This window comes from Cnephaeus nilssonii (assembly GCF_951640355.1).
Source record: "Cnephaeus nilssonii genome assembly, chromosome: 14".
NCBI classification, from domain to species: domain Eukaryota; kingdom Metazoa; phylum Chordata; class Mammalia; order Chiroptera; family Vespertilionidae; genus Cnephaeus; species Cnephaeus nilssonii.
In genome coordinates this window covers 32,563,409-32,584,981 of record NC_137085.1, presented here as the reverse complement: position 1 = coordinate 32,584,981, position 21,573 = coordinate 32,563,409, and the positions used below count along the sequence as shown (strand labels likewise).

General features: G+C 42.7%; 1 protein-coding gene across 1 annotated transcript in view; it reads left to right on the top strand.

Moving 5' to 3' along the window:
* NTRK2 (neurotrophic receptor tyrosine kinase 2) overlaps nucleotides 1-21,573 on the top strand; it is a gene marked incomplete at its 3' end in the record, with an annotated part of 314,958 nt that overhangs the window by 240,125 nt on the left and 53,260 nt on the right. Inside the window, exons 17-19 of the mRNA XM_079790908.1 lie at nucleotides 809-939; nucleotides 13,483-13,655; nucleotides 18,609-18,843. Of these exons, the coding sequence (XP_079647034.1) occupies nucleotides 809-939; nucleotides 13,483-13,655; nucleotides 18,609-18,843 (539 nt within the window). The remainder of the gene's footprint in view (nucleotides 1-808; nucleotides 940-13,482; nucleotides 13,656-18,608; nucleotides 18,844-21,573) is intronic.

The following is a 21,573-nucleotide window of genomic DNA, read 5'->3' as shown; positions in this document are numbered from 1 at the left end:
ACATTCTATACTCATTAATATTGTTGCTCATAAAAGACCTTTTGATTTTTATCACCCTGAGTTCCCAGAGGCCTGTGGAAGCCATCACTGCTTCAAAGCACATGAGTTACCAGGGGAAAATCCTATTAAAGTAAAACCTTAATCACCACTTGCATTTTATATCAAGTTGTATCTAAAAAGAGACTGTATAGCATCTTTATCAACATAGAATGGATAAACAAATGGCAGTATAGTCCTCCCACAGAATATTATAAAGCAGTAAAAGCAATATAATCACTACTACACACCCTGTAACTCAATAAAACTTAATCTGAAAGACACTGTTGAATGAATGATGCAAGATATGGAAGAATACATATAGTATGATTCCATTTATGTAGGTTCAAAACCAGGCAAAGCCAAACAATATCTTGTTAAGGATATATCATTAGTAGCCAACCTAGGAAGGACATGATTGACACAAATTCCTTTCCCCACTAGACATGTGACTGACAAATAGATGCAAAGCATCTGGCTTGTAAGAAAGAGGCCTGCCATTAAGGTGCATTTCTTTCTCATTTCTCCCCTTTCCTGGCCAGTAAAGTCCATTAATGACCTTCTGCAGCCAACAGCTACATCCCTACTTTACTTCTATCAAGGACAATAAATGAGCTCTGGAGAGCAAGCCAACTGTGAGGGTGGACATTGGGCTTCTCCTCTGCTTTGCTTTGTGCAGAAAAGAGCCGGGACATGGGCCCTGAGACTCCCCCCCCTCTGCCCCCCCTCTGTGTGCTTTGATTCCAGTTTCCATTCTGTCTTTGTTTTACAGTTGTTCAGCACATCAAGCGGCATAACATTGTTCTGAAAAGAGAGCTAGGCGAAGGGGCCTTTGGAAAAGTGTTCCTAGCTGAATGCTATAACCTCTGTCCTGAGCATGACAAGATCTTGGTGGCTGTGAAGGTAAGAGAACAATCCAGAATGTTTTGTTATCCACGATCTCAGTAATGTGTACTTTTTTAATTTAGTGGCCAATTCAGGAGCAAATGATGTCTGCTATGAAGGATGTGATCAAACTCTTTTAACTAAATGGACAGTGGGAAGATATATTTGGCGCACATCCAAGTGTCCTAGGTTCTTTTTAGGGGCACCTAAAAAGGCTGTAACTAGCTCTGAGCTACTCTTCCAAGTCAATTTTAACTAAATTTCAGACAGAAATCAACCAGCTAAGGCTTGAAGACTCAGCCTGTCTCCCCTGATTGCTTGGTGCTTGTGCCCAGCTCAGCTGCACGTGTTCTCACGTTGAGGTTCTGGAAGGGAGACTCTGAAGTTCACTCCCTCTCTCAGCCTCTGTTCCACTGACATCTTCTGTTATACCTCGTCCCTCACAACTGTTTCCAAGGCCCCAGGATTTTATGTAGTACATGTGTGACTTTATCCTGGGGTGGATGGCATTTCTGGTGGATTCTGCCACCCTAGCAGATACAAGGTTTTACTAAAATAAAAAAGCCCTAAAGTCCTTTATCATAGCCATTTTCTCAGAAACTCAGAAAGGAGATCTGGTCTTCAATAAGTAAACATTACTGAAGGGGATAAAATTTCCACTGAGCTCTCTAAAACACAAAAAGTAATAAAAATAACACAAATAATATGTAAATCTTTTACATATGCATTGTCAAAATACTAGTAAAAAACAAAACAAAACAAAACACACCACCATGGTATTGAATAACATTTGTAAAACATTTTAAAAGAGGCATCTATTTATAAAATAAATTAAGTGGCAAATGAATATGGACATGGCTAATGTAATAAAATGCAATTCTTTAGCTTAATATAAGATGATTGAATTTTGTTTTTTTGTTTCTTTGTTAATGCCAAATACAGAATATTTATACAAATGGCATTTGTTTACTAGTGATAGCAGGTCAATTTGATTTTTAAGAAATCAAATGTGTATTCCATTACTGTTTTACTTAGCATTAAAATAATTCAGCATAAACATAATGGGTAACTGAGGAGAGAGGAAATTATTCTTGAACTTACCCATCCTGCAGACTAAACAAGGTTTCTGTTAAAGTCCATTGAAATGCAAACTGTGGGTTTGCTTTCCTCATCATCAAAAGTAAGTAACCCCAGTGGCATCAGCACTCCTAGACTCTCAGGAAAGGCTCCTTAAACCTGCACTTTGGGGTAAATAAAGGTCAGACAGTAGTGAGACAGTAGAAAGAAGAGGAGAGGAGAAGAGAGGAGAGGAGAGGAGAGGAGAGGAGAGGAGAAAGCTGAGGTCAAATGGGTCAAGGTGTAAAGTAAGAATCCTGCAGTGACTTTGGGGTGTTTAATCCCTGTTGCTGTGATTGCTTCCTCTTTTTTCTCATTTACTCAAAAAGTTTATTATTTTTTAAGTACAAATTGTTCAGAACATTTGGCAGCATTAAATCTGCAGTCTTTGCTTTCTTCTGCTATCTTTTTTCCCTTTGGATAAATAAGACCAAAAGGTGCCTTTATTTTTATAGATTCATACACTGATCAAATGTTAGAACTGAAAGAAGCTTAGGGAACATCTAATTCTGACCCAGCCATGTGTTATAGACAAGGGGACTGAAGAATGTGGGTTTATGTTCTGGCTCATGGTTCCCACTGTTGTTTGGGAGCCACAAGGGGGCTAAGTCGGGCCTTCAGACTCTGAATTCACTTCATGGGCTCATAAGGTGAGAGGCTTTGAAGGTGAAAAAATCCTGGGAGATTAGGGAATCTTAGGTGACAGTGGAGAAGTAGCTGAGAGACCTCAGCTAGTATAGACACAGATACACAAAATTATTTGGTATCGCCTTTCATCTTCATATCATTCCTTATTCTGTGCCTGCTTCTCAGTACTTCTTGCAAAGTCCTTAAGGATGGGATGTGGCATAGCTAAATCCAGGGTATCCTAAACTCATATGATATATTTCCTCCCAAGCACATGCTAAGATAAGACATCAGGGCTTGGGCTCGTAATGACGAAAGATTAGCCAGTGACAGCAGTGTAGCCAGCTGTCCTGCCCACGGCATGCTTCTACCTGGCATATCTCCCATCACCACAGTCAGGCTTCTCTGTGGTTTAAATCCCCATCAGAGCCCTAATTCTACCTGTGACCCAAACCCAGCACCTAGACCTCATACACTACCTGGCTTTGCCAAATGAGTGTTTACAAATTAATGACCTGTGAAGAATGTTTGCTCTTTCATCAACACTGCTATATAAAACAAAACAAAATGGATTTGCCCCTTTATCAAATCCTGACTCATTCTCTTTGCTAGTCTCCTTCTTGAAATTAAAAAGAAATTATTATCTCAAGTAGAGGGGACAACATGCCTACAGCTTGAAAATTTATTCCAACTTCAAGGTCTCACACCTAAGAAGTCTCATCTCACTGACCTTGAATGTGCATATTTGTTGAAATCAGAGGCTTTGCCTCTGTTTGCTGGAATGACTACAGGCTTCTGAGAGGATGCTTGTTTTAACTTCTGGAATCCAGAGGCTGCAGCCATACAAGGCACAAGTCAGATCTTCCATAGACTCCAAGATGAACTGGATCGAAATAACACATGGACCTTTCCTGGACCTGCCTCTCGCCAGCCTGACCTGCTCATTTTTAGGGCTGTGGGCCCATTGGACACCTCAAAGACTACCTAATGAGCCATGGTTCAGTCCTGACCAGAATAAAGGGATTTTTTCTAAGGAATGAAACAAACTGGTCACAGCTTCCAGAGTCTGCACAGCCTGTCACCTCTGAGGAGTGGCTGCCAGAGCTGCTCTTCCTCCATTGGAGACACCCAGGGATGTTTGAAGCCTTTCTGCCTGTTGCCTAGCAACCCCTGCAGCATTGATTATGCATGCTAAGAAATAGCTATTGTCCTTTTTCCTTCTCTAGAAGAAGCTGGCTGGTTTGAAATCTAAGGCTTTGCATTCAGACTGACAGATGTCAGGTTCCTGGAAATTCTGGTGTCGCTTACTCCAAATTACTTAAGAGCTCGAGTGGTCCACAGGAGACAGTGTAAGATGGAAGGGATCCTGAGGCATGTGCAGGCCACTCAAGGGCACATGGAGGCTTAGCTTGCCTCTCCCATTGCTTGTTCGGATTCTACTGGATTGCCCTTTTCTTGATATTTTTGGATGACCTTTGTTTTTGTTTTTTTAGTGAAATGGATTTATCAATCATTTCTCCTTTTACACTGAATTATAATTGAAGAACACATAGAGGGGATGAGAAGCAGAGAAACCAGTCTATGATCAAAATGAGTTACTTTGTCTTTAAATACCTCAATTGCCAAGAAAATGCTTCACTGTAGTTTCTCTACATGGAATGCATTAACTGTTTTGGCTCTATCCAACCTCCATTTCAATAGCTACAATTCCTACGACATTTTTTATATTATGAATGCATGCTGATTTTTGTTTTTTAAATATAGCCACAAGTGCTGATGGATTGATGGCCTCTTCTCACCCTCCCCACTAACTCAGGTGTATTTCTAGAAACACCAAATGCCTAATATCAGAGAGACCTTAGAAATCATGCATATAACCCTAGTCTTCAGTTCAATAACTGAAAAAAATGTCCAAGTGACTCAATCGAGGTATAAGTTAAAGTGAAGGAGAGGTGCTACATAGGAAGATTTAACAAGATGAGAAATTGAGAAATCTAAGTTCAGCAGGCACTTTCTTTGGGATCTAGATTAGCAATTGTGCTTTTTGTGTTTGTCAACACAGGGAATAATGATGATTATCTTCACCAAGGCTTTTGGAAAAGTTGATGGGTAAACCCTCTGGCACATTACCACAAGTACCATCCAACTTGTTGCTGCCGTTCCATGTTTGGAGGTTCCAAACCAGCCCTTTGGTCCACATCCCACTAATCCATCAGCTCTCAGTTCAAAATGCTGCTCTAGGGAAGACATCCCCTTGCTTACTCCCCTATTAAGGTCATACCTCCCTATTATATACTATTAAGGCATCTATACTTGTCCTTTATAGCATTTGTCAATGTTATTCATTATATATGTATTCATGGGTTCATTTAATCAATGGCATGAATGTCTGTCTCTTCCACTAGAGTGGTATATTCTTGAGTGTTGGAACCATGTCTTTTAGCATATGGCCTAATATGTAGTAATATGCAGTAAATGCTTGTTAAATAAATGAAGGGATAGATGGATGGATGGATGAACAGATAGACTATAGAAAAAGTAAAGAGTTGGCAGTTGACATTTCTAGGTAAGGAAATGATTTATTGAGCTATTGATCATCATAGAGATTTATAACTGGGAGGAACTGTAAAGAAAATACGTATAGAATAATGTAATCTAATGAAGAATCATTTTAGAAATCATTGAATACAGATACATAGAACTGTTATTGATATTATTTAGCTTAAGTCCCATATTGTGCTAATGAGAAAACAGGAACCCAGAGAAGATAACTGACCCACCGAAAGTCACACAGCTTGAATGAGGTCATTTAATGTCAGCCCTAGGACTAAAACTCGGGCCTCCTCATCACTTTAGTGCCCATTGTGCACCACACTTTTATTTATTAAATTTTACACGTGCCCTGGTAAACCAAATTGATAAAATTCAACATAATACCACTTATCAAGTAATATAAAGAAGGATGTTATTTGTCTTCATTTGGGTGTAAGAGATACTTTTTTTGTTTTCCAAGTAAAAATATAATTCAAGGGAACAAGTGGGAATAAGGAAAACTGGATACTGGAGTGAGGGCTTTGGCTTCAACAAAACATCATAATCAGCTTTAATAAGAAGAGCAGTATAATGCTCACAGGAAGCCAACTCAAGCTGGCTAAAGCAGAAAAGGGAATTTATTTCTCATGCTTCTGTAAAACCATGTTACTGGTATCCTAACTCCCAGCATTACAAGATCCATGGAATCAATTATCTATCTATCTATCTATCTATCTATCTATCTATCTATCTATCTATCTATCTTGGCTCTACTTTCCTTTATATTGACTGCATTCTCATGCAGGTTCTTCTGACACCATGGTAAACACTTGGCAGTAATGTCTCTGCTTAGATCCTACCATCCTAGCAACCCCAAAGAGAGCTCTTCTTTTCCAACAATTATGCAAAAGTCCACGGGCTGACTCTTACTGGCTTGCCTTGAGTAGTGTCCCTTGGCCCTATGACCAAGGCAATAGAATATTTTGATTATCCAGGCCCAATACACATGCATATCCCTGGAAATGGAAGATTGGGTCAATGCTACCCAACACACATGACTGAATGGGGGGGTACTGGTTTCCAAAAAGGATATTAGACATGCTATAGCCAAAAGTAAATAGGAACTGCAGGGCAGCTAGGCCTCATTGTGACTAGAATAGTTGGGATCCAAAAGTTCACTCAGGATTTGAGATAGTCCCATGACTGTCTCTTCTTTACTCTCACAGGAAGAGCCATCAGGGATTGTCCTCTAGGCTTCCCTGCTAATGTAGTGCAGCTGTCTCTTGCCTCTGCTGTTCTCTAACATATGACTGCTGCTTCCATGCCAATTGTTGCTCACATGGCCTCTATTACTTACAATCAGATTCCTCAAGAAGGAAAATACTATGTGTCTAGTTATTCCACTTAGTCTTCATGCCAGGCCATCTACCTGTGGTCTAACCATCCAAGGAGGTCCTATGGCACAGATGAGGCCACCTATGGGAAAGAAGTAACTAGAGCCAGTTATCTCAGAATATGCTTAAGGGCAGAATAAAGGCTTCAAAAGGAAAACTCATTCTCTCTAATTCTGGAATAGTGAAATTATTTTTAAATGGGAAAGTGCATCAAGTGTTCATCAATTCAAGTGCTCTACCCAAGCAAGTTCATTTCTAAGACAGATGGCTATTTTCTTTTTTTCTTCCTATTTTTTGAGTGACAGTCATCATATCCATACTCGCATCCCAGTTAATGTGAAGGCCCTCTTCCATTCCTCCCTTTCCTGTGCTTCCTCTCAACCTTTCAGTTTACATTGGCATGTGAAATCCTTGTACCTGCAAAATGGAAATTGATGGTAACAAGATTAGTGCATTTAAAAGAACATTTGTCAGCGTTTCCCTAAAAAAAAAACTGTTTGTATACCTTAACAGGGCATAATGTTGAAGAAAGTACTATCAATTCCATCTTTACATGTCTCTAGGAACAGAAATTGTAGAACTTTTAATAGTGGTCTGTTAAAAGACTTAATCATCTTTATGGTCCAGACATTGCTTAATTGATTTCTGTTGATCTTTGGTGTAAGTGCATTCTTCCTGGTGTGTGTGTGCATGCACGTGCCTGCTCACATATACTGTAGGGTGGAGAACAATGTTTCCTTATAAGAATCCATCCTACACTTGAATCAGGTAGGCTCCAGTCACTAAGTCCCAGTAAGTTCAACTTTTAACCTTTGATGGGAGATCTGTTTTTTGTCTTGTTGACCCTCTTTTCTGGCTTATCTCCAATTTATCCCCATTTTTTCATTAATGCTAAAACCAAAAGAGTGCATTTCACTCTAAGGAAGACTCATCTGGTACCATACATAGCTGGAGGATTCACTTTATCCCTCTGTGTCTCTGGAACATATGAACTGCGGTAGTTGTGCTGCTTTTTAATTGACTTGAACATGATAACCCAGTGGTCGGCAAACTCATTAGTCAACAGAGCCAAATATCAACGGTACAATGATTGAAATTTCTTTTGAGAGCCAAATTTTTTAAATATATATTTTATTGATTTTTCACAGAGAGGAAGGGAGAGGGACAGAGAGTTAGAAACGTCGATGAGAGAGAAACATCGACCAGCTGCCTCCTGCACATCCCCCACTGGGGACGTGCCCGCAACCAATGTACATGCCCTTGACCGGAATCGAACCTGGGACCTTTCAGTCCGCAGACCGACGCTCTAGCCACTGAGCCAAACCGGTTTCAGCGAGAGCCAAATTTTTTAAACTTAAACTTCTTCTAACGCTACTTCTTCAAAATAGACTCGCCCAGGCTGTGGTATTTTGTGGAAGAGCCACACTCAAGGGGCCAAAGAGCCGTATGTGGCTCGCGAGCCACAGTTTGCTGACCACGGTGATAACCCAACTTGCAATCAAGTCACAGTCTACATCTCCACCAGCTCCTGTGTATCTGGTGAAATTGACTCAGACAAATGTATGCTGGTATATTTGAAGCCTGCAAATCTATTGCCATTTTCTACATTGGAGGCCAACTTCCCATTCACTCTTTTGAGTCAATATCTCTCTATGAGTTAGATCCATACCTTCCAAAGCATTTATAACATGCACCTTGATATAATATGCACAAATAAACCATCCATTTTATCCCCCAAATTATTGAAAGTATTTTAAAATATGTGAATTAGAGCTTGGCTTCGTGTTTCTCACTGGATGGTCAACTTCTTAGATTCTGAACCATTAGAGTCAGCACCGCTATGATAATAAATGTAGCAGCAATCAACACCGTGGCTATGAACCTTGTATTTCAGGATGCCACTGGTACGTAATTAAAGTCCTTGCAAAGGCCAGCTATATATGACTGAGTTGATGTGTACACAGAGTGTTAGTTTTAATACATAGTGAGCACAGTCTGAATATTTGTGATCATTCTTATTTTTTTTACAATCATTTAATTCATTTTTACATTTGTAGGAATGTGGGGGAGTTACCCATTGCACTCTCTTTAATTTATAAGATTTTATTTTTATCAAGCTCTCCCTATTTCTGAATTTATTAAAATATACTCTTCCAAGGTTCATTTTTATAAGAATCTGTTAGAAGCTTCCTCTACCTTTCTTTAAAGGAGACCCAAAAGTTAAAAGAATCATGCAGTATTGTGACTATCACTCTAAATACTTAGCTTTCATTGCCTCTAAGAATCTTATAAGAAGGGTATCTGCCTTAATTCTATTTCAGCCTAGCATTGTTTCCCAACATTCCCAAGAAGCAGGTTGACCCATGAATAGCCTGCTGAGGTGGCTTTTATAGAATGATGCTATCCAATAGAAATATAATGGAGCCACAAATGCAAGTCACATTTGTATGTATTTTTAAAAATTTTAGTATGCACAATAAAAATGGAAAAACAGGTAAAACTAATTTGATGAATATATTTTATTTAACCCAACATATCTAAATATTGTTACTTCAACACATTAATATAAAAATATTAATGAGATATTTTATTGATACCAAGTTTTCAAAATCCAATGTGTATTTTAACTCACAGAACTTGTCAATTTGAACCAGCCATATTTCAAATTATCACTGGCCACATGTGGCTGTTGGTTTGCATTTTGGACAGTATAGCTCTAGAAGATATCAGAAGCACTAGGTCTTGACCCAATGATCCTGACCCAGAAGAACTTAGGCATATTAACATTCCCATGCATCTCAGTTTCCTCATCTGGGAGTTTACTCATTGACATCTATGTTTTAGGCATGGTGGTGGGCTTGGGCATAGTGAGGTCTTACCATAATAATCTCTTTAAAAAAAAGTCTTTCTCCTTGACTCATCTTATGATCTCTAAAAAGTGTTAGAGAAGAACATAAGATCATTAAAAAGAAAAGGACACCATCTCTGTTTTAACTTGTGTCTCCTAAACCACCTACATTTTGAAATGCATAATCATTTTTCATGTCCTACAACATCCAGAAACACAATGATTTCAAATAAGCTCTCTTGCCTCTCCTACTAGTTTCCTGTTAGCTTTATTATTTTGCTGAAGCATTTCAGATGAAAGTTAATCTTCCTTTCTTCTATTTTACTTCAGTAACTTCTCAGTTCTGTGTTGAAGTTAATTTCATACTAATTCATTCTTCCAACTCTGAATCAATGTGTACTCCAGGCAGTAAACTCACTTTAGCTCTGGATGAGACCTCTCCCTTGAGACTGTCTTCAGAAAGGATGGCAGCTTTGGAGTTTCAGGAAATTCACGAGGAATAAAAAGAAATGAAGTTACAAAGCAGACACTAGGAGTAAGAAAACAGTAATGATCAATGATGAGGCAAACATGCCTGTCAAAATGAAACTTAAGTGGAGGGAATTAGCATTAGCAGGGAGGGAGGCTGCCACCTCCTGTCCATTGCCAAGGGACTCCAAGTACCAGCCAAGGCTCCCTTAATTGAGTAAAATGACAATCAGGCATGGTACTAAAACAGAGATGACTTTTATAAATAGGGCTGATAGCAGAATTTTTCCAACTTCTGATTGCTGTCTGGCTATGGTTCCACCTTAGAAAAATTCTTTCCTTAGAGTGCCAAATTCAGAAGATGATTTTGCCCAACTCGGTGCCGCCATATTTTCTGAATCTCTTAAAATAGAATTGAATCATAATTTAGAGAAAGAATCCAGCATGCAAAAATGGATGGGCACATGGGATGAGGCCAAGTTTGTGAGATGCATTTGCCCCATGAATAGTGAAATCTTCTCTCTTAAATCTGAAAATGTTACTGAAGCACAGGTTTTAAAATTGAAGTAAGACTCTTCTCATAGTAGTTTGCTTTTGGGAAATGGAAATATTAGATGCTTGTTAACTCTGTCAGTTTGGTGTCTCCCCCACAAGGAAAATTCTGTCTTCTGTCTACTCTCCCAATCTACCCCTCTACCATCCTGCATCTCTCTCTCTCTCTCTCTCTCTCTCTCTCTCTCTCTCTCTCTCACACACACACACACACACACACACACACACACACACACACACACACACACTTCAGCATTTGAATCACCACTACATAGCTAAAACTTGAGAAGAAAGATTACATGCAGAATTTGTTCATGCCCTGTGATAATGGTCTAAATGGGTCCAGTCACCTTCTCCATCTCACTATTAAAGACACAACAAGGCCTTACAAATAAGCTCTCTCAGTGACTCAGAGCAGTGTGAGAAAAAGTGTTATCTTAGAAAACATTGCAGAGTTCAAGGGCTTTCATGAGGGAAATGGTGGCAGGATCAGGAGCACTGCTGCTCTCTTGCCTTGGGCTGGTCACCGTTGGGGAGAAAGCTTCAAGTCCCGCCAAAGGAGTTAGTGAAAATGCTCGATTCTGTGAAGATGATAGCAGAAAAGACTTTGTGATCTTGCTGCTCTCCCTGCCATCCTAGTGTTTCCACGTGGCTGCTGTGAGGCAGGCCCTGCCTATTCATGGGTGCCTCAGGCATGGTAAATTGCATATTACAAACTCATCCTGTGGTGACTCAATGATGAACCACCTGCAACAGACAGTCCTCAGCGGCCAGTTTCCTGTGAGGGCTCAGCAAATCCTCTCATGGTCACACTCCCTTCCTAGAGTGGCCCCCATCTTATGACTGATTGATAAAAGGTTATAATGGCTCAGTAGTATTGGCCCAACTCAGGAAAACTCTGAAGGGTCATCCTTTAGGGCCAGATAAGGCTTGTTGAGACTATATCATAGCTCAACTTCACCCTCTGCCCAATTTCCCCCACAGGTATTAATCCTAAGAGCATGCCTAAGAAATGTCTTGTCTGCTGAATACTTGCCATGTGCCTGGCACTATGCCCAGTGCTGGCAATGCAGACATGGAAGGCACCATCCCTGGGCCACCATCTATTCCAGAGATAAGCAAGTAAACATGTACTTAGAATGTACTGTGGTCAGTGATATGACAGAAATTAAGTATGAGTTATACCTATCAGGGTCATTCAACCTAGCCTGGGAACAGGTTATAACAGGGGTTGTAACAGCAATGAGAGGGTCAGGGAACACTTCTCAGAAAGGTGAGGTCTGAGCCCAGTCCTGGAGCACTGCCAGGTGTTAATCACGAGTATTGGTTTCCTATTGCTGCTCTAACAAATTACCACAAACTCAGTGGCTTAAAACAACACAAATGTTCTCTCACAATTCTAGTAGACACTGAAAGCCAGTTTTACTAAACTAAAGACAAGATGTCAACAAGGCTGGATCCTTCTGTAAGTTGTAGGATAGAATTTGTTTCCTTGCCTCTTCCAGCCTTTAGAGGCTGCCCACATTTTTTGGCTTGTGGCCTCTTCTCCCATCTTCAAAGCCAGCAGCAAAACATCTCTTCCTGATCTTCCTGTCCCTCTCTTGTAAGTCCCCTTGTTTGATATGACATTGGGCCCACTCTGATAATCTAGAACAGTGGTCGGCAAACTGCGGCTCGCGAGCCGCGGTTTGCCACTCTGTTGACTAATGAGTTTGCCAACCACTGTCATATACTACCCTTTACCTCTTTGCACACCATATGCCACAATTGCCTAATCCTCACAGCTTCCAACTACACGGTAACATTTAGTCTAGCAGTGGTCAGCAAACTCATTAGTCAACAGAGCGGCAAACCGCGCCTCACGAGCCACAGTTTGCCGACCACTGATCTAGAATAATCTCCCCATGTAAAGTAACATATTCCCATGTTTCAGGGATTAAGATGTGGACACCTACGGGGAGGCATAATGCAACCTCCTATACCAGTGACATGCCCGAGTCAACATTCCAGGCAGAGGGATGACGTCTGCAAGGACAGGGAGGTGTGGCCCGGTGTCATTGGGGCATCTACAGATATTTCATAAGGTGGAAGCATACGTTTCAAGAGAGGCGTGTCAAGAAGAGATCAAGCTGGACAGAGACGCAGGGTTGCTGGATCATTCAGGACAGTGTATTTTAAGCTTGACTTATACTTAATTATATATGTGACTTATCTCCCTATTTGCATATAAGCACCTGAGGCCAGGATGTGGGTCCCTGTCTTCTTGATGCCACCACAGCTCTGGCTCAGAGATTGGCACAGGACAAGAACTCAGCACATGTGTGTGGCATCAACAAATGCCAGCTTTGCCCTGTTATGACACCATGGTGTCTGAGTAACCTGAGCCAAGAACAAAAGTCCCCAGAGCCTGGCTGGCGTGATCGTCTTGGCAGTGTGACTGGCCTGCTGGCAGGGGCGTTTCCTGAGCCAGCAGCGTGTGTGGCATCAGCGGGAGAAGGCCTTTGAGAGTGTCTGTGATAAAACAGGCAAAATGGTCACTGTGAAAGCTGGAAAGTGGATCCAGGAGAGCTTACTATGCTCTTCTCCCTACTGCATATTTCCATAATTAAAGTTTTAAAAAGGGTACATGAGCAGAGGTGAGGTGCACGTAGCATCCTACAAAGGGCAGCAGGCACCGAAATGGGAGTGAAGTCTGTAGTGGAGCCCAGACCAGGGTTAAAAGGGATAAAGAGTAAAGGCTCGTGTCCATAATGTAATGAGGTAACATCTGTGCTGGTGCTTCATCAACTGTCGAGTTCTGCAGATCCTTGAGGGGCTTTTCCTCAAAAGGTTAAATGAACACAAACATTATTTGCTCAGAATTTAGGCCAGTTTCCAATCTTTCATGGAATAAACGAGTTGAATTCCCTTCCCATCAGGAAGCTCAGGGCCCACTGAAGTAACGCCTTCTCCACGCAGCCTTCCCTTTGACACCCTCCATTTAAGATATGTTGGTTTCCTCCCCTCTCTGCCCCTCACCCCCAGACGCTGAAGGACGCCAGCGACAATGCGCGCAAGGACTTCCACCGAGAGGCCGAGCTGCTGACCAACCTCCAGCACGAGCACATTGTCAAGTTCTACGGTGTCTGTGTGGAGGGCGACCCGCTCATCATGGTCTTCGAGTACATGAAGCACGGGGACCTCAACAAGTTCCTCAGGTACAGTGCATGGGGAGGGTGAGGCAGGAGTGGGCCTTCGGGGTTCAGGCAGCCTGAAGTGGAGCCCCTGAAGTCCTGCCTGGCTCCAACGTGCTGTTTTCCTTCCAAGAGAGCTGCCCCTCAGTTTTGCAAATGTGCTGCCTGATATTTCTTGATAGAGGGTATCACTTAGGAGAAACAGGAACGGTGTTAGGGGCAGGCAACCAAGTTGCACCTGCCCTTGCTGGCCTCAGTTTCCTTACCAGTAAAAGGGGTGTGATTATATCAACAAAAAGGACTACAGTCAGGACTATTGGGATGGGAGGGAATTAATAAATCTTGTCCCACACCCTTCTTCCCGGCCACATTTTCTTGGGATGTTTATTATACATTCTGTGTTATGGCAATACCTGCACCTCCTTTCTCTGGATTCTGTGGGTGCTGAAGGGGCTTTCCACCGGAAGTCGGTACCAGTAGCTTCATGCAGCCACTGGAAGATTCAGAAACCATGTAGTCTAAGTAATAAATCAATTGTGGAGAGAGCAGTGGAAGGGGGAGCGTGTACTGCTATGTTTGGAAATGTCATCACGTGGCCGTCTGATCACTTTCATCATCTCTAGCCTCATGAATACATGTGGAACTTAGTTTTCCTTGGATGGGACAAATCTCCTTTCTCCGATTTGCCTCTGATTGCGTGGGTGATGGCATGCCAGGTGAGATTAGGAATATGGAGCCAATTCATGGTGTTCAGAGACAATCACCCTAAGAATGTGTTATCCAATATCAGCAAAGGTTTTCTTGTAGGTGATAGGCGAGTGGATGATGGTAGATTTCACACATTGTCTTGTTGGACCTAATATGAATAAGGAGCTGAATTTTGCGGAGGTCCAGCTGCGCATTGGAAAAATATTTTTCCTTGTTCCCATGCTCTAGGCTACTTGTTTAATTAAAAATAGTGCTTTCCATAAATTGTAGCATAATAAATCCACATGTACCCACTAGGTGCAATTAAATGCTTCTGTGAGCTCAGACTGTGCATGTGTGCGTAAGCACACACCTGTGTGTGTGTGTGTGTGTGTGTGTGTGTGTGTGTGTGTGTGTGTATTCTTTCACTTTGGGCTCCATCGACCTCTCCCTACCTCTCCTTCCTGCCACCCAGAAGGAGCAGGCACCTGGTTCTTCCTTGGCATCTTGCCCAGGGCATGAAGCTATTGGAAACCTCCTCTGCTCAATTTTAGAACCTGCTGAACTCTGGGAATGAGAGGTTTTCCATGCCAAGGATCAGGTTCTTAGGTGCAATACTGTGCTGTGAACAGTCTATCCTCTCTTTCTGGAAGGAAACCCAGCCTTCAAACTGCCATGAGTGTGTTCCCAAGTGTCATTGGCACCTCCCTATGAAGACAGATGCCTACAGTTGTCTTCCCACCCTTTTCATTCAGCCAAAGGGCATCCATTCAGTAGCAACATGGTCAGGCCCTGTGCTAGGTTGGCTAGTGGGTGACAGGGCTGGAATTCAAACCCACAATCTCTGGCTGCAAAACCCCCAGTTTTTCACCACTGCAATACTTCCTCTTGAGGTGGCTGCTAAAAGATGAGAAGAAAGCAGTGTGCTGTGTAATCCCACAGCCAGAACCATGTGGCTAAGTGCCGGCTGTGACCCACACGGGGAGTGTACAAGCCGAGGAAGGTCAGAAGCCTGCTCCTGCTGAACCCCCCTGCTCTCCACAGTGGGGGCGGGGGTGTTGATGGTGCTTTCCCCCTCTTCAATCATGTTCTCATGGAAGAGATGAGATATGTTTTTATTTCAAAAAGCTGCAGGATAACCTGGGGAATGAAACAGAGGGCTGCTGTGCTAACTTTATTTATACTCTTCTTAAGAACTCACCTGCCCTCAATTCATAGCAGGACTTTCTGCTCAAAGAAAGCATCCACAGGATTTTCTCACTAGGAGGAGCCTTGTTCCAGTCCCTAGAAGCAAGCAGGCCCCTGCCCCACCCGCACATGGTAGTGCAGAAGGCTTTGGGGGCTGCCAGTTTTATGGGCCTCCGCCATCTGAATGTGAGGTTGGAGGCTGGGGTTTTGCACAGAGGTAGCCTTTTGCACTCGCCTCACATTTTTCCTTTTCTCCCAAGTCTTTGCAATGGACAGATTCTTAGAGGAATCTCAGCTGTGGCAAATCAACAACTTATTTCACTCTTGGCACTACATCTATGAGGATTTCATCCTGGCCTAGGTTTCCTGGGTATTTCAGGATTTCTCAAAGTCTATGTGCTCCCCTAGGTCCTTCTCCTGGTATGGAGGTCACATAAGAGCTTTGACTCCTATGATGAGTGGAAACATTCTTATTTTCCCCTGCCTCTTAGTGCTGGGAAGGGTTGGGCTTGAGTAACCTTTAGTGAGGAGGGAAGGGCCAGCCCTATGGAATCCCTAAGAACGCTGGTACTGGCAACCACAAAAAGGAGTGCCCAAAGGACAAGTTGTGCTGTCACGTCACCTCTCCATTTCTTCCTAAAGAGGAACCTGTTTACAGAGACTTTCTCTATGGCTTTTTAAAAATTATTAAATGTATTGGGGTGACATTGGTCAATAAAATTATATAGGTTTCAAGTGTAAAATTTGAGAATACATCATCTGTATATTGTATTGTGTGCTTGCCACCCAAAGTCAAATCCTCTTCTGTCACCATATATTTGACCCCCTTTATTCTTTACATAAACATTAAAGGAGGCAAAAACATTTAAAAAGAGAAGACAATAGCTACTGTAACTTGGGAATGAGCTCATGACATAAATAGGCATAATTTGTGACAATAAACACAGAACAAGGGCGGGTAAAGGTCTCTCGGGCTTTTCCATGAAAGGCCACAGAGCACCACACAAGCATAGTTTCCATAGCTCCTCCCCTCGGTGTGCTTAGGAAGTTGCAGTCACTATCCCCACTTTACAGATGGAAGCAGGTCCAGAGAGGCTCAGTAGCTCACCTGAGGTCAGAGCCAGTGTGTTAGAACAGGATTCAAGTTCAGTTCTGAAACCCAGAGCCTTGCCCACTGCGCTGCAAGACTTTTTGCTCCAGTGAGAGATTTTGAGCTGAAGGGATGCCTGGGGCATTCCCATTGCTCCTCAATGTGACAAGAGGAGGTCACTGGCTGTGGTTTGAGTGGAGGTGAAATCAATGTGCTAAGACTTTTCTTGTACAAAAACAGTAAGCTCCTCCCCAGGAATGGTTCAATCGGGTATTTAGAGATAGAGGGGACCTAAATGATCACATGGCATAATATCGTTTTGTAGTTCTGACTAATGGAGAAATCACACATTGGAAAAGTTAAAAGCCTTCCCCAGACCATGGTGCTGGACACCCCAAAGACTGGGAAACTCCCCACCTCCCTGTCCAGTGCTTGTTCTCTAAGAATACAAGAACAAAAGGTCAGATGACAGCATGTTTTGGAAACCAAGGAAAGGCGGAATCACTGAGGGCTGGAGCCTGCTGGAGCAGGGTAAACGCCTATGCTTGAGAAGCTCATCCCACCTGGGGTGGCGCTGGCGGGTGAGGGGAGGGGCAACACCAGATGGGGGTTGTTGGAGAATCCTGGCTCTCTCATTTTCAAATCCTCATACCGCTCTGCATTCACCACTTTAAATTTTATTTTAATCCCTCTATTATTTATTTTAACTTCTTCAATGTGTCTGGAAAGAAATGTCATTGGCATTGACTTTGGGAGGGAGAAGCCCTTTGACCAGGCTTTTACTCCTTGCCCCCTCAAGCCACCAGGGGCAGTGACACCAATGTTGGCTCACCTCGCAGGGTTAGAATGGGGACTGCAGGTACTGATTACATATCTTAAGAGTGGTACCCTCCCCTCCCTGAAACACCCATCAGTGTTGCAATGCCTTAAATCAGCCATGTTTAACCACCGTGGCAGGCACACTGGTGGGCAGCAAGAATTTTTAAAAATGCATACCTGATTATTTAGTCAAAGGCACTGACTTCCCTTACATTGTCAAATAAAAAGTAGCAACAGCCAACACAACAATAGACATGTGGTGTGAATGAGTCAAAATTATACCTAATTCTTTTGTCAGATCAGCAAAAAAACGTAATTTCCGGTATGTCGCAGAATTTTAATAATTAGTTTATGTGTGCCATGAGATGAAAAGGTTGAAAATTGCTGCCTTAAATCATTCCTGGGCAAGGATAGGAGAAAGAGAAGATAAAAAATATCATATTCTTCCTCCCCCCTCAAAAAAAAATATAAAGAAGAAAACTTGTCCAGTAAAAGAATGAATGTGTTGTGATTCAAAGAATTTTTCCTATGTGGTGGCCAGCATGTGCTTTGAGCTGGAGATCAGAGGGAAGGGTGGGCGCAAGGAGATGGCGTTGTTCATGGGGAATGGCTGTCCAGGCTGAGGATGCCCTGGGATTCTGATGACTTGGGCTTACTAAGATGAGGGCAGCTTGGAAACCATGCCCAGCTGCAGAGCAGGTGGGATCGGGGAGACCAGAGTTGCCAGCTCTGGCCCTGGTGGAGCACTCTGGAGGGATTGCCCTGGGTGGGGGGTGCTGGGCTGCAGTATGTGGCTGGAAGGGATGGAAGGTGTGGGCTCAATGATCCATTGCTCTAGAAGAGCCACACTCTCCCACCTGATTTTGATTTTGTTGTTGAGTTCTTGTTTATTTGTTTTGCTTCAGCCACCTACTGCTCTTCAGAGTCAGGGGACTACCCCTGAAGCCCCTTAAACATGAACCTGTTTGTATGTTGGGGGTGAGCGGTACCACTCAGGCCCACGTGGCCCTGGGAATTCTGGACTCTGTGGGAATGGAAGCCTGGGTGCTTTTGAAGTATAATCGTGGGTGAAGCATCTTTTCCTCCTCTTCGTGCTAAGTCAGGCAGCGTCTTTCAGCACCAGTAGCTGATGGGGGCAAAGGGCCCCTCCAGGCAAAGAGTTCCCCCAGCAACTCCTTCTGTGTCCGCTGCAGGGCACACGGACCTGACGCCGTGCTGATGGCCGAAGGCAACCCGCCGACGGAGCTGACGCAGTCGCAGATGCTGCACATCGCCCAGCAAATCGCAGCGGGCATGGTCTACCTGGCGTCCCAGCACTTCGTGCACCGAGACCTGGCCACCCGGAACTGCCTGGTGGGCGAGAACCTCCTGGTGAAAATCGGGGACTTTGGCATGTCCCGGGACGTGTACAGCACTGACTACTATAGGGTGAGTGGCTGCACCCACCAGGACCTCAGGGCCTGGTTATATTATTTGCTAGGGCTGCCATAACAAAATACCATGGACTGTGTGGCTTAAACAACTGAAGTTGATTTTCTCAAAGTCCAAGATTAAGGTGACTGCAGGGTTGATTGATCCTTGATTTTCGGACAGAGCCTTTCCTCTGTGTCCTCCCAGGGTTTTCCTCTGTGCATACACCCTCTGGTGTCTCATTGTGTCTAAATTTCCTCTCCTTATGTGAATACCAGTGAGATTGGTTTAGGGCCTTATTTTAACTCAATCACCTCCTTAAGGCCCCATCTCCAAGTACAGCCATATTCTGCGGTTCTGAGGAGAGCACAGTTCGGTCTACAACATTCTCCTGCTCTTTCCACTCCTTCCAGGTGTGTGATCTCTCCATGAGGACAGTCCTCAGCCTGAGAATTTTGCCAGGGAAACCTGAGGGCCTGGGGAAATTGCTGGAGGGCTTGAGGTTAAAGGATTTTGAGGTTTGCACTTGATTCTGTGAAATTATGTCTGAAGCCTTTGCTTGAGGGTTGACCTAAGATGAACTTGTTCATGGAAATAATGGTACCCCAGACCTTGGAAGTTCCCACACGGAACCATCTTGGTTGAAAGTGGATTAGCTGGTGGTGTTGCTGTGAGATGCAGGAAGCACCATCCTGCAGGTTTCTGAAGAGCCCCACTCAGTCCCGAAGCTCTAAGGGGTTGAGTTATAGACAATCATTCAAATCCACCGATTACCAGCAATTGGCCCCTTTGGCATGCTAGATTTGCTAACTGAGACCTTGGGACCTGGGTCTGAGAGAAAAGGGATACTTCTGGAAACCTCGAAGTCCTGATATTGAAAGCGAAGGTTCGGGTGGTGTTCTACCACCTCAAAGCCTCAATTCTGTTTTCTTGTTTTTCTGGAATTTCAAGGGGAGAAGAGAATAGGAAGGGAAAGGAGTAAATGTGCTGTGTGTATATAGCCTAAGAGGATAAAATGGATAACATGACTTTCATAATAAGGTAAGACTGGTGAAGAATAGGCTTCTCCTCGCCTTTCCTCTTCCCTTGATGATTTATTCGTGAGGATGAGCCTTCTCAGTTTGTTTCCTGTAGTTCTCACTGAGACCTCACTCACCTCCAATGCCTCTGCACTTTAGCTGAGCCAACTTTGCTACAGTTAGTCTAAGACAGCGATTTTCAACCTGGGTGGCACAGCATAGTGGAGTGCCCCAAGAACTTGTAAAATATGCACTACCTGACTCTGTAGGGGCACTGACCTCTTTTCCCTTAGATTGTCAAATAAAAAATAACAACAACCAACACAACAATATCCATGTGATATGAATGAATCAAAATGACACCTTTTTTTGTCAGATTGGCAAAGAATATAATATATATTTTTGGTGTGCAACAGAATTTTAGTAATTAGTTGATGTGTGCCATGAGATGAACAAGGTTGAAATTCACTGGTCTAAGACAATGAGTTTATGGCCTTGGAGTATATTCTTCTGTAGATATTTTTGTGGTGTGTTATTTTTTTTCCCTTTGTCACCTCCATAGCCATTGTCCACATTTTGTATAGCAAAGAGTGGAGACCAAAATTAAAAATGATTATCTTGAGTGTATTTGTAGAAAACATGAGCATAGTCTCAACTTCAAGTGTTCAGAGTGGAGCTTCAAAGAACCTGTCCTGAGTTTAGTGCACAACTAGTTTGATCTAGATATCTTAAATGAGGGAATGGAGTGTTATTATCTTCTCTGTCAGCTCTGCTTCTTTGGTGGCAGGTGGGGGTAGGGGCTTCTCCTTGTCCCAGGAGAAAGAGAAACACGTGGTGCGTCCCAAAGGGAAAGCTTTGCTGAACTTGATGAGCGTCTAAGGGAGAAACACGTGGCCCAAGCAACAGCTTTCTCTTTAGCAGGAAGTTAACCAAGGTCTCAGAGTGTCTGGCACAAAGTAAGTGCCCAATAAATGTTTTCAGCTATATCATTACCCAAATCGATTATCCACCCAATTAAAAAATTGGCAAATAATTGAAGTAGAGATGTCTCCAAAGAAAATACACAAATGGCCAATAAGCACATGAATCGATGCTCAATATCATTAGTCATTAGGGAAATGTAAATCAAAACCACAATGAGATACCACTTTATATCCCCTGGGATGGCTGTAATAAAAAGACAGACAAAAACAAGTGTTAATGGGGATGTGGAGAAATTGGAACCCTCATCAACTGCTGGTGCGAATGTAAAATGGTGCAACTGCTTTGGAAAACAGTTTGGCAGTTCTTCAAAATGTTCAACATAGTGTCATCATATAACCCAGCAATTCCATTCCTAGGTATATACCCAAGAGACTTGAAATCATATGTTCACACAAAAACTTGTACATAGTTGAAATAGCAACATTATTCATAATAGCTATAAAGTGAAAATAATTTGTGTTCATCGATTGATGAATAGATAAACAAAAATTCATAGTTTGTACAGTGGAATATTATTTATTAATTAAAAGGAATGAAGTACTGATTCATGCTACAACATGGATGAACCTTGAAATTATTATGGAAAGTAAAGGAAGCCAGGCACAAAAGATCACATATTATATGATTTCAATTTATACAAAATGTCCAGAATAGGCAAATCTATAGGGACAGAAGGTAGACTAGTAGTTGCCAGGGGTTAGGGCAATGGAGAATGAAGAGTGACAGCTAGTAGATATGGACTTCC